The sequence below is a fragment of the Muscardinus avellanarius genome (genome assembly GCF_963383645.1).
Source record: "Muscardinus avellanarius genome assembly, chromosome: 9".
NCBI classification, from domain to species: domain Eukaryota; kingdom Metazoa; phylum Chordata; class Mammalia; order Rodentia; family Gliridae; genus Muscardinus; species Muscardinus avellanarius.
Genome location: NC_137795.1, coordinates 72,134,042 through 72,148,257, shown reverse-complemented (window position 1 = coordinate 72,148,257; position 14,216 = coordinate 72,134,042). Strand labels below are relative to the sequence as shown.

General features: G+C 34.5%; 1 protein-coding gene across 1 annotated transcript in view; it reads right to left on the bottom strand.

Annotated features, from left to right (window-relative positions):
* PHF14 (PHD finger protein 14) overlaps positions 1 to 13,789 on the bottom strand; it is a gene marked incomplete at both ends in the record, with an annotated part of 210,215 nt that extends 196,426 nt beyond the window's left edge. The window contains one exon of the mRNA XM_080701123.1: positions 13,745 to 13,789. Coding sequence (XP_080557249.1) covers positions 13,745 to 13,789 — 45 coding nt within the window. The remainder of the gene's footprint in view (positions 1 to 13,744) is intronic.
* Positions 13,790 to 14,216: the final 427 nt, after the last annotated feature.

Genomic DNA, 14,216 nt, shown 5'->3' with positions numbered 1-14,216 from the left:
TATAGAAGAATTTAATGGAATCTAATATAATACTAAATAAAAAAATGGGGCATTACAGTAATAAATCAATGGCTATTTAACTTCATTTTCCTTTTAGAATTTAATTACAAAAATTTTATTTCCCAGTGTTCTCCAAGGGCTCTACAATATGTTTAGTGTTCATTTACACATGCTGTCCATAGAGATGATTGTTGATGATATATGTACAATGGGCTAAATTTTCCCTAATTTATGTTGTGTTTAATGAAAAAAAATTCCAGCATACTTCATGTACAGAAAAAAAGATGAAAAAAATTAGTATACCAACATTGTGACTAATAATTCTTCCTCAAAGTTTCCAAAGAAGGTTAAATTCTTAACCTTTTATTATTATTAACCTTTTATTCTTAACCTTTTATTATTTATTATCTTATTATTATTTATTATTCTCAAATAATACTTGTATAATGTTACCAAAAAAATACTCTTTATTTTGGAACCTATTTGTTTTATTATGTGAAAAAGCAATTAGCAATTAATTATTATGTGAGATATCCCAAAGAAAAGCAGTGATTTAAAATTCTGACAACACATTTACAATTAATTAGCAAATATCAGGTGACAATTGCCATTTAAGAAAGCCTTTCATGAAAAAAAATTCCACTAAGAATATAAGGTTACATTAATAAAACAGTACATAATCCAAAATCCAAACTGTCTCCAATTCTAAATATTCTCAGTAGGAAAAGAACTTTTCTTCCTTTTGCAAAACAAAACAATTGCCATTTTTCTATTGATGTGATTTTTGTGGGTGGGGGAGGTGCTAGGGATTGAACCCAGGGGCATTCTACTTCAGAACTACACCCTCAGCCCTATTTTTTATTATTTTATTTTGAAACAGTGTCACTAAGTTGTGGAGGGCCTCACTAAGTAGCTGGGTCTGGCCTAGAACTTTTATCCTGTCTTAGCCTCCCTAGGCTGAGATTGCAAACATGTGGCACCACACCCAGCTTGATTTTTGATCATATATTCTCATCCAAAACTCTAGTTTCAAAGACTCAAAGATGAGAACCGTTTTCTGAAAATGCTATATTGCCCTCTTCAAAACCCTTACCTCAGAAAACTTTCATCTTCTAAAGATAATCAAGAGAATAAGCAAAATAATCATAGTGAACTTAAAAAGCTTCAAAAAAGGATGAAAAGGAAACAACCATATTCCAAGGAGATAATTCAGACTGCACTAAATACAAAAAGAAAGAAAGAAAGAAGGGAGGGAAGAAGGGAGAAAGGGAGGGGTGGGAAGGGGGAAGGAAGAAAGGAAGGAAGGATGGAAGGAAGGAAGAAAGGAAGGAAGGAGCGGGCCACTGACAAGGACTGGTACCCATTTCCTTCCAGAAATGGGCACCAGTAGTCCTCAAAGTGTCACCCAGGAATCTCTGTTAGGGGGTCTACAAGGTAAAGGCTCTCTTTATAATAATATTAATATGTTATATCTGCCTTTCTCATTCTCCTCTCATGGGTGAATAAAGTTTTATAGAAGCTCCATGAAGAGGAACACAGTCTCATCAATCTGACAACTTGTTTGCTTCTGCCCGTCTTATATTTTTAAATTTCTAAGTTTTAATTTGAAATAGTAAATAGCAAAAAATCTAACATATATAAATATTAATAAATTTTAAGAGTGTAAATGGAGTCTGGAGACCAAAACATTTGCAAACTACTCCTCCATAGTATTTCAGGACTGTGACACAGGCATGTTAAGGCATTAAGAAAAAATAGTTATAAAAAGGGCCTGCTCAAAAAACTGTTAAATTCCCTTAAGAAACCTCAAAATTGTGAAAATATCAGTACATCATTTACCTACAAATGATGCCTACCATTTCTCTAAAAACGCATTTGACATAGTAACTAAGAAAAAGTTTGCCAACTTAAAAACTAAATACAATATTCCATTTTGCATTTCTAAAAAATACATTTTCAGCTATCTCTATAAAGTCGTATCTGAAAACTTAAAGAGCGGAAAAAAACAAAATTTCAAATATAATCATGTATTTACTATCATGTATTTACTATCAAATTAATATTTAGCAATTATAACTACCTAAGGTATCAGAAAGATGAAGACACAAAAATTGGCCACAATGCAACAAGAATTAGCTTTAGTCAATGTTTTTACAAAATCAAGATCATATTAACAAAAAACTTTGAAATATAGCTAGGTCTAAATGGATTCATTTTAAATTTAGCATACTAAATATTTTATATCTAGTTTGAGTGACATAATTTAAATAGAATAAGAATCATCTGGCATAGAGATAAAAAAAAAAAAAACCTTACATGCATTTCGGTGAAAGTTATTCTGAGGGAAATTAACTTTCTACAAGGGTACTTTTCCCAGAAGTGCTTGGGAATCTCATTCCTGCTATGTCTTTCAGGACTACTACTCTAAACATACATGGTTCCATTATTCACTAAAGTCTCTGGGGAAAAAACTAAATAGCACACATATGGCTTTTAAAGCATCACAGTAAGTTATTCTAAAACCTGTCAAGTATTATGCTATGAATCATAGGTTATTAATAAATAATGTATAGATTTTACATGGCAACTTTCTAAGCATATGCTAGTGTCCCACATACTTTAGCATAAATCTAATCCATACTACCTTGATAATTAGCTAGAGTGCATTTGTGCCTATCAGCCTAATAAAATACAGAGATGTTCAAAAAAGTAATTTCCTGAGTAGATAATGAATGAGTATCAAATTATAAAATAAACAAAATACATGCCTAAATTAAATATTAGCAATTAGACTTCCATACTTCTGTTTTCCTATAATACCATTAGTACATGGAATAGCTTGTGCTATATCATTAAAATATACTATACTATATTACACGTAGCAATTTCCCTTTACCTAAAGATAAGAATTAGGATGGCACTGGAGGCAGGCAACACTCTTCATAGCAAAGTGGGCAACCTAGAAGTTAACCTATTTACATATAAGCTGCAGTTTTATCTTCACTGATAATCCCTGACAACTTGCTAAACATTGTTTTGGTAGGAAAAATCACCAAATTTTACAGGAAACATAATTAAAATAATTACTGCTATGTAACACTTGTAAGCAGAAAAATGTGAAAGAAGAAATTAAGCATAAGAAGGAAAATCTTCCAGCTTAAGCTGCTTCCGTGGTATGAAAAACAAAAAACAAAATATAAGTATTCAATAAAGAAGTAAATTGTGGTGACTAAAAACACACTAACAGAAATGACAATTAATCATTATAGTTCTACATGCGATGTAACAAATACATCTACATGTAAGACAACAACTCAAATCTTTCTTTTGAAGAAAAACATATACATAAACACACAGACAGAGACACAAATGTATTTGACTGAAGAGTCTTGAATGTTGCATCTCTGGACCCAAAGGAAAAACCTAACTTTCAGGAGTAGAACTTCAAGTGGAAGAACTGAGCCATTACTGTAGTTTTATGAAAGAAATGTTTGCTTTTTTTTTTTCATTTCTTTGCAGAAAGAACTTATTAAATATATGCAAGCATAGTTCATCTTTACTCCCATACATATAGAGCAAAGATTCGGTGACTATACTGATGATGGGTACTACAACTGGCAAAAGAACAAAATTTTAAAATAAATCTCTAAAAGTTTGAGATAATTAAGCTATTTGTCACCCTGCTCTAAAATATTCGAAAGCCCTACATTTCCATGTGAATATGGAAAAAATAAAGTTGAAAAAATAGGTGACCTTTGTTTTCATAATCCACTTAGCACCATTCTGCAGTCCTATGAACAAGAGGAAGGGAGGATAAAAAGGGGAAAGGAAAACTAGCATAATTTCCCAAGACTATAGATTTAAAAATATTTCTCTAATATTTCTCCTTGAGGATGGAGAGTGTGAGCTCCTTGAGAACGGTGACAAAGAGTAGGTAAGCCTCAATAAAGGTTTATTGACTAAATGAATGAATAAACGTTACATTTAGAGGGCTCATTCACTCCCACTACCATATAGGATTTCAAGGAGGCCACTTAATATAAGGAGCAGAGTGATTTAGAGAATTCCCTTTTCCCCAGACAGACAGATATCATAAAAATTGGGTTGATCTACCTCATTACTCTTGCTTTGAGATAGTGTCAGGCTATCATTGGTCAGTTCCTCATCATCAGCACTGTTTCTGCTAAGAACTTTACTCTTCTTCTTCTTGCAGCCCCCTTCACTAGCAGGGCTGCTGTGGTCTTCATCATTGCCCTCATCATTCTCATCTTCATCACTCCCACTTCCCTCATCTTCATCATCCTCATTGTCTCCATCGCTCCCCTCTTTCTGAGATGCTGACCTCCCTTTCCTCTTCACTACAGTAGGTCGCCAGTCATTATCATCCTCACTGTCATAGTCATCCATGTCATTCAGCTCTTCCATGGACACAAAATCCAAAAGTGGGCGGTTTCGACGAAGATTCCACTTTTTTGGCTCACTGACTTGCTCCTCTGTGGCGGCTGCCGTGGTGGGGGCAGGAGGGGAAGTGTTAACAGCGGGAGGGCTTGTGGCTGGGGTGGGGGCTGCAGCAGAGGCAGCCACATTATCAGACACTGTTGCCTTTTCTTTTTCCTTCTCCTTTTCTTTCTCTTTTTCCTTTTCCTTGTCTTTCTCCTTTTTCTTTCTAGGCCTGTCTCCGTTTTCTTCTTCCTCCTTCTTTTCCATTTTAATTAATGGTTTATCGGACGACAGTATTTCTTCCTCTACAGAACTTTTAAGTTGTTCTTTTACTTTAATATCTTCATTCAGTTCTTCCTCTAAAATATTTTCTTCAGAATCACTACAGGAACCTTCTCCACTGTCTTTTGAAGGGTCTTCACTTCCATTACCACTCCCTTCAGAATCTGTTGAAAATATGAGAAAAAAAAAACCACACATATGTATATACATACACACACACACACACAACGCTGACACAAATGAAACCACCAAAATTTGTGAATAACTTGCAAAACAATATAAACAAATTTAAGTCAAAGAATGGTAGACATTCCCAACCTGATTAGATAATAAATCAATGAAGTTGATATAATGGTTTTAGTTCTATATAGCACTAATGAAGATGAATTAATGTGACTGCAAATTAAAATATACTTTGGAGCACTACTTTGTGTCTTATATTACATAGTATACTTGGTAAAAAAAACTTTTTCTAAAAGTCAATGTACTTTTATAAATTGAGCACTTCATTTTAACTTAATGATAATATCATACAGACAAAATCCTTTTCCATTTATAAACTTAAAATAGTGAAAGTGTCACATCCAAAACAAGATAAATCTGACCAAAAAAATCCTATTTCATTTATTTTACTTTTTACTCAACAAAATAAGCATAAATATTTACAATAGGCAACTTCTACTGCATTTTTAATTTACCAAATCAACTTTAGATCAAGTACACAGGTAAAAAGAGAGCAATGACATGGAAAATGGAAGCTGCAAGAGAAGTTAACAATTTTCCTTCTTATGAAAATACTGCTCATATTAATAAGTCACCAAAACCTTGAAAAATTCTAGGAAATAACTACTACAGACCCTATAATAGAAGATATTGATAAAGAAATGAATCCATCCTAGAAATGAGCAGCCACAATAGTTACTAAAAGGATAGGCTGTGGACATTAAGGAGCTCGGACAGACTTATAAGCTTTCTATGAGGTTTCTCCCTGCCTGCCCGAAGAAGCCAAGTCCTCAATCCAGCACCACCCAGGAATCTTTTAATCATCTTCGCATTCAATCAAATAAAAATTTAAACTATTTGAAAGTAAGATAAATTGGAGTGTGGAAAAAAGAAGAGGAACAGAATTTTCCACCAACAGTAAACTCTACTGGGAAATGAGTGTTTGCACCTATAAACAAGAAAGCAATAATGATAAATTAGTGAAGAAAGTCAGTGTTTCCACACCACCTGAATTTTTATGAACTCAACTTGCCTTAGTCTCTATAGTTAACTGGGCACTAAAGGTGGAAAAATCTGTCTATAATTAGGGACAAGTATCCAAAGCACCTCCAAAGTCCTGTACAAATGGCTGATAATAAAAAAAAAAATCCTGTAAATTAAATTACATAAAAATAAAAACTAAAACCTAACAAGTGTTTTCAACCCTATAAAATCAATATAAATCTCAATATAATCATGTAAGTATCCACAGCTTACTCAGGAATGTTCTGAAAAATCATTCATCCTAAACCATCTCGCACAGGACAAGCAACATTATGCAAGTTATCAATTCCCTATTTGAAACCTTTAAAGTCAGATATGTTTCAAAATTCAGAATTCTGCAGATTTTAGAAGGGTAGCATGGTATATGCACCATATATTTCCAATAAGATCTGTGGCATTACCCTATAATCACATACATGATTTCTGCAGTACAAAGCATAAACATTCACAAGGTATGAGAAATAAACAACACATAAACTGTGGTTCTGCCACCAAATAAGTTTGTGCCAAACCTCATAAATACTTTTGGATCTCTGAGCTTCTTAGATTTCAAAGTGTGGATCTAATATCAATCACAAACAAGTGACTTCTTTGCAGTTCAAGAATTTTACAAATCATTAAGAAAATTATGATTGTTTAAACTACTCACAAAAATTAAATCCAACCTATGAGGAAAAATCTGGTAAAAAAAAAAAACAACAGAATTTCTAGATATTTTAAATAAGGACCTAGTAAATAATAAATAAAGAGTTGGATCAATATTTTAAAGGCAAAAAAGAGTCTCTTACACACACTAACTAAAGAATACTAAAGCACCCTACAAATAATTCTAAAGTTAAGAGGGCTAAGAAGATGTAGACAAAATGAAAAGAGTTTCACTTCTACTTTTCAGCAATAAAAACTTAATGGTAGGAACAAAATTAATTAAATGGCACAGAAGTATGGGTATCTGACCAAAGTTGAAACAAATCCAACTTTGCTATTACTGATAGATTTTAAAAAATGTCAGGGATTTTTGTGATTTTCTTTTGCTTGTCATTGCCAATGCCAACTAATTAGAAATTTACAAATTTCTAATTATAAATACTGATATATTTATTGTTTTTGTCTTATAATCATGCCCAAATGGATTTTTTATTTAAACGTTTTATATTCGTTAATGCAGTAGTCAAACTAATATGAAATTTTTAAACAAAGCCTAATCCTAGTGGCTTGTCTAATCCTTCATTCATCAAATATAATACATTACTCATACTCCAACTGTAAAGACCAGAAATATATCAAATTCTATATTCCTCTGATCTCTGAAAAATAACTTCATCTGATTAGTCATCACTTTTCTTTGGTACATATGCACTTGAAGGATAAACAGTATTTATTTATAAGCATATCTGGGTAATATTGAGAAAAATAAGGTATTTGTCTATATTTTTATAGACTCCAAGGGAGAAAATAAAAGCCTATTACTACAAAATTGAAGAACAATTCAGTGCCACATTCCAAATCAATTATTTCTACATCTTTAAAAAAATTAAATAGATATGAGCTAGACATTTTAAATAAAGCTAGGTTAGGCATAAAAGCAGAGTTAATTCCATGTTTACAATAAACTTTTCACACTAAAAAACTTTAAAATCTTACTTTCTGTTCAGTTAAATAAAAGGTACCCTTTCTCAAACACATAGTACATCAGAATCTCTCCAACCAAAAGCTATTTCAAATACCACACAGTTAAGGAATTTTTTCAGTCACAAAATTTAATAAATGAACCTTCAAAAATCCCTTCACCATATCCAGGCGTGGTGGCGTACGCTTGTAATCCCCGCACTTGGGAGGCTGAGACAGGAGGATCACACAGGTTCAAAGCCGGCCTCAGCTACTGAGTGACACTCTCAGCACTTAGTGAGACCCTGTTTCCAAATAAAAAAGTATAAAATAGGTCTGGCAGTGTAGCCCAGAGATAGAAAAGCCCCTGGGTTCCACCCCCAGTACCACAAAAAAAAAAAAAAAAATCCTTTCACCATAGTCAATAATAAAATTAATTTAACAACCATCAGTACCATTATACCCAATAACTAAATTTTCCGCATGATAAATATTAAACAATAAAAGAATTACGTTTCAATTGAAAGTTTCATGTTAACTTTGTAATATAAATAACCTCTTTTTTACCCATTCTATCAACCTTAGTTATTCTATTCTCTGATAGGGTGCAATAGGGATTAGTGTCATAAGTTATTTATTTATTGAAACAGTGCAATAGGGATAAATATATACAACAGATAACAGATACTAGTCTATTGCTTATCCAGAACTATCAGTTGAAGCTATCTTTGACTAATCCTGTATATCTTTTGAAAAAAGCCAATTATCAATTCAACTCACCTCCTCTCACGCTAGTTCCTACAATGTCATCTTACATTTGCTAGGTAAATCTAATCCAGTGATTTTCAGGTGGGCAGTTTTTCCTCAGAGGGTATGTGCTACTCTCTGGTGCCACTGGAGAAGGCAATGGTTGCCACAAGCAGAAGGGCAAATAGAAAAGATGAAAAGATGCTACTGGCATCTAGTAGAACAGCAGTGTGTCGTGCAGGACAAGCCTTCACAACAGACATATTGAACACAGAATGGCAACAGAGCCAAGACTAAGAAATCCTCAGCTGACACATAAGGTCTTAATTTGACCTCATTCCCCTTTTCCAGGCTTATCTCTTTTACCATTCTTTCACTCAGTCCTAGGTCCCATACAAATGAGGTTTCCAAACTCCCATACCTTTAAATGTTTCCTTCACAAAGGCTGCTGTTTATCTAAATCTGTCTCTTTAAATTCATAGTTCAATTCTTAGTTCCTCAATAAAATTGTTCTAGATAAATCTAGTCTAAAGTAATCCCATCTCCTCTGAAAGATTTGAACTACACAACTAATCAACCATCCATTGTATATTATTTTATTTGGTTATTCTAACATGATTACTATTTTGTTGTGAAGCTAAACAAAACTACAGATGATAATGAAGATATCTTGATTCACTTATCCAAAGTCAGAGTAAGCACAAAATACTGGAAAAAAAAAAAAAATACTGCTAAAATCTCGACCTGACTCTTCCAGTTAAATTATTTTCTGGCAATATGTAATCTAAACTAACTATAGATCAAGATCTAAAGTTAACCATTTTACTTTAGGTGTCAAAGTACTTTGGGTGGCATGGTACAGGGAAGGAACCAGGACATAGTAATGCTAGTTTGTTTGATATAATGAAAATACATGACATGTCACTAAAAACATTCTAATTATATAGTAGATCATAAATGTGAGTCTCATTCTATCCCCAGTCCTAGACCTAAGTCGTATAAATCAAAACCACTTTAGACTGAACCAGGAAATTGCTAATAATCAGCTATTTTAAACCTTCAAAACTGATTTTTTTTTTTTTTTTTTTTTTTTTTGCAGTACTGGGGACTGAAGTCATTCTACTTCCAAGCTACATCCCCCAGTTCTATTTTTTATTCTTTTTTTTTTTCCTACCTTCTGGCTAGGGCTACACTCCCAGACCTATTTTACACTTTTTATTTGGAAACAGGGTCTCTTAAGCCAGCTCAACTGGCTTCGAACCTGCTCGATCCTCCTGTCTCCGCCTCCCAAGTGTGGAGATTACAATGTGCACCACCACACCTGGCTCTATTTTTTATTCTTTAAGAGTCTCATTAAGTTTCAGAGGACCTCACTAGGCAGCTGAGACTGGCCTTAAATCTATGATTCTCCTGTATCTTCCTCCCAAGTACTTGGATTAAAAACTTCCAACCCCAAAACTGATACCTTTATATAGTTCCACCTAACATTTCAACATATGATTCTTCTGGTGGTTATAATTCTTTTTTGGGGGGACGGGGGGTACTGGAGATTGAATCTATAGAGGCATTCTACCTCCAAGCTATGCCTCCAGCCAAATTTTTTTTTTTCTTTATTGGGAAAGAGGATCTTACTAGTCTTTTGAGAGCCTTACTAAGCTGCCAAGGCTGGCTCTGAACCTGTAATCCTCCTGTCTCAGACTCCCAAGTCCTGAGATTACATGCCTTCACCACCACAATTGGTTTATCAATATAATTCTAATACCTATATATCCTGTTTTAGTAGGAAATCCTTTAAAACATTATATACTGACTGTTCTCAATCAAAACTGAGAAAGCTCTGATTTCGTATTAAAGATAAAAGATAAAATATTTTTTGTTTCATAATGTTCTAAAAGTAGAGACCTAATTATTAACTTTGTCAATAATCACTTGTCAATCTTATTGGCAGGTCATTCTTTAGCAAATTTGATTTTTTTCTATTTTATCTTCTGAGAAGCACATGAGTAAAATTATGCTTTTCTGCAAGAGTGTTAATAACCTTTTGATATTTTCAATATTTATTCTTAAAACCTAATAGAACAGAAATTTATAGTCAGAATTTGAGATTTCAAGTGAAAGTAAGAAGAATAAACTGAGATGGGTGTGGTGGTGCATGCTTGTAATCCCAGCATTTGGGAAGCTGAGAAGGTGGATCACAGTTCACAGCCAGCCTCAGCTACTTAGTGAGACCCTTTTTCAAAATAAAGAATTAAAAAAAAATAGGGCTGGGGTGTCGCTCGGAGGTAGAATGCCCCTGGGTTCCATCCCCAGTACTGCCAAAAAAAAAAAAAAAAAAAAGAGTAAATTGAGGCTGACTAATCTAATTACTTTAAGTTCTAAGGAAATCAGTGGTTCATTAAATAAGTTATTTCAAGAGGTCATGAAAAATTATATGATCGAACAGATGTTTAGCTACTGTTTCTCTACTCCTAGTTTAACTTCCTATTTATGAGTGGGGTTGGGATTCCACAACTTCAACATGTTTCAAAACCGATTATAGGCTGGGCATGGTGGTATATACCAGTAATCCTAGCTATTCTCAAGAAGATAAAGCAGGATTCCAAATTAAAAGCCAGTCTTGGCAACTTAACAAGACCCTGCCTCAAAATAAAAATCAAAAAGGGCTAGTGGGTTAGCTCAGTAGTAAAGTACCCTTCCTTGGGTTCAATCTCCAGCACTGCGAAAAAAGAAAATCAGTTATACATCTAATGTCTTTTTTTTTTCCCCCATACTGGAAATAGAACTCAGGGGCATTCTACCTCCACCCTCAGCCCTATTTTTTATTCTTTATTTTGAAACAGGGTCTTACTGAGTTGCAAAGGGCCACACTAATTAGTAGCTGAGGCTATCCGTGAACCGAGATCCTCCTGTCTCAGCCTCCCAAATGCTGGGATTACAAGCATGCATCACCATGCCCGGCTCTCTAATGGTTTATTTTCTATAAGAATCCAATTAAATATAACTCAGGCAAAGAATAAAAGGATTCAAAGAGGATATACTAATAATCTAAAGAACTAGAGTAAGATAAAATCTCAGCTATGAGAAATCCCAATGTACCTAAATCAAAATGGGAAAATAAAATTTTATTTCTGTTGCCTATTATTTTAAGCAAAATTATTTTTCCACTAATTTCCATCCTATAATTATATACTAAGAACTACACAATAAATTTTTGTCCTCAAAAAGTCACAAATTTAAACTCCCCAGGGACCAAGAAGGTAAACTATGAGCAGACCAGATATTATATGACAATAAGGAACAGAAAGTATATATATTTTAGTGCTGTTAGGAAATATATGTATCAGCCTAACAAAACTCACCCTATCACTATTCACATAAAATAAACAGTTCCCTTCAACGCTGACTATAATTTAACAAGGTCAAATATCACACTACTTAGTGTGATATAATAAATTATTTTGATAAAGTGGTTTATATATGTGTCATTAGACTGTTTTATTCCTTGAAAAGAAAAATATCACGAATGACTTCAATAAACAAAAAAATCTACAAAATTAGGATTTATGTCACAGAAATAATTTTAAAATGCTTAAAACAAGATTTAGACTATTCCATAATAGTATTCAACAAATTCATAACTTCTAAGACCTATTTTTGTCACAATTTACAACCTCATTAACAAACCAAAATTATACTCCACCCAAGTATATTCTCATCTGTCAAGGTCTTCACTAAGACATTTGAGTTTGTACCCCCTTTCTCTTCCCTTTCTTTTCTTCTTGCAAAGTATCAAACATCAGAAACTCAAGTAAATGGGAAAAAGGAGCTGAGAAGCAAAGGTTAAAAAATAGTTAACCAAGGTAAACTTATCAACTTTTAATTGCTGGGGGTGGACTCAATTACTATTTATAACATCCAACTAGTTTTAGTTTAAGGATTACCTATATCCAATTTGGGGATCTAAGTAATGAAAATAATTGTAAAATTTGGAGTCAAATTCAACCCATTCCAGCCTGAAGGACCTCATACAAGTTCTTTAAATCTAGTACCCCAGTTACCTCTAAAATACTATTCCCTTCACTTAAGTTATTGTAAAAGTTAAATGAGATTTGCAAACAAAAAGTGCTCAGTAAATCATAGTGCAAATTCTGCTTGCTGATTCCATTAAAAGAAATTAATGATGACACAACACAACTAATTTCATCCCTTCTTGCCATCCCTAGTAGAAAAAATAAAATAAAAGGAAAACTAGAGGAAAAGGGCAAAACAAATAAGCAAGCAAAGCAAATTCTCTGGAAGAATACTTAAAAACTGTTAGTGGGGTTGCAAGTACCCAACACCACCAAAAAAGAAAAAAAAAAAAGTTGTTAAAGGGATGAAACTGAAAAGACTTTTATTTCTCCCGTTAAATTTTTATTAAAAGGAGAATTACAATGCGCACTGTTTATATGTCCACTTCTATTTTTATTTGTTTTTTTGCAGGTCTGGGGATGGAACCCAGGAGCATTTGACCTCCAAGCTACACCCCCTGACATATTTTTATTCTTTATTTTGAAACAGGGTCTCACTAAGTTGCAGAGGGACTAAGTAGCTGAGGCTGTCTGCAAATCGCGATCCTCTGGCCTCAGCCTCAGGAATGCTGGGATTACAATCGGTGCCACATGCCCTGCTTGTCCACTATTACTTTTATATAAAACACTGAAACATGTTTGTTTCTCAAAATCCTTCAATTAAGACTTTATACAGACAAACAAAAAAAATCATACTTTTGTTTTCCACTTTTGAACAATAAGAATACATGACCTACAATTGTTTTTAATATAATTACATATTAGGAGCAAACATGTAACCCACAAAGTCCATCACCTACTATAATTTAAAGTACAATTTTTATTCTGGTCAATTTTTTTTTCTAGTAGGAGAGCTAACAGACAAAAAGCAAAATTCTCAGAAAGTGCAAGGAATTGAGAAGCATCCTGTGCAGGGCTATCTGAACATTACTCTTAAGATAGTATTCTTCATCGGGTTACCTCTCGACTTTTTTCTCTGTCCATAAAGTAAGCATAAATATACTTTAAGGTACAGAACAAAGGAAATCCTTTTGCATCTTTGGAGAAAGTCCTTCTCTGCCTAATTATCAGTAAGTATCAATGAAAGCATAATCGGTGATAGGACCTAGTGAGAGGTGACAGGTCGGGTCCCGCCCCCTTCTCCAGGGTTCCGCCTACAGGAGAGGGGAGATCTTGAGGAAATGTGGGAAACTAAAAGGTCAAAATAAATGAAGTTTAGGTGCTTTTACTTTAAATCAGCATTTGAACTTTTTAATTTTTTATTTTCATTTTTTCCTAAAAATAAACCCAACTCCAGAAAGCTGGGAAAGGGGAAAAAAAAAAGAAAAATTTACCTGAGGCATCTCCAACTTTAAAATCACTGTCATCTGAACTATCATAATCGAGAGCTTCCAGGAGAGAAGCTGCCAGAGGCTTCACCTGCCTCCTCTTGGAGCTGCGATCCACTGTTAAAAGAAAAGCATGACAACGTCATTCATCATCCACCCCACACAGGGGACAGCTGCGATGCTGAGGGAGGAGAAAGATGCCTGCGTGCAGGGAACCTGTGTGTAACTGTCTCAGCCAAAGGCATCTCGGCCGTGGGTCGGGGTGGCGGAGCCGGCTGCAGACGGCCAGGCTGCTCCTGCCCCAAGTCAGGCCGGCCAATCTCCAATCCGACCCTCTCCCGGCGCATCCCACGGAGCGGTTTCTGCGCCTCCCTCGACATCCCTCCTTTGGACACCGCTGCCGTCCGCGGGGCGCGGCGCCTCTGCGAAGATGCCCGCGGGCCCACCCGCCCGGCCCGGCGCGGCCCTGCGGGGCCCT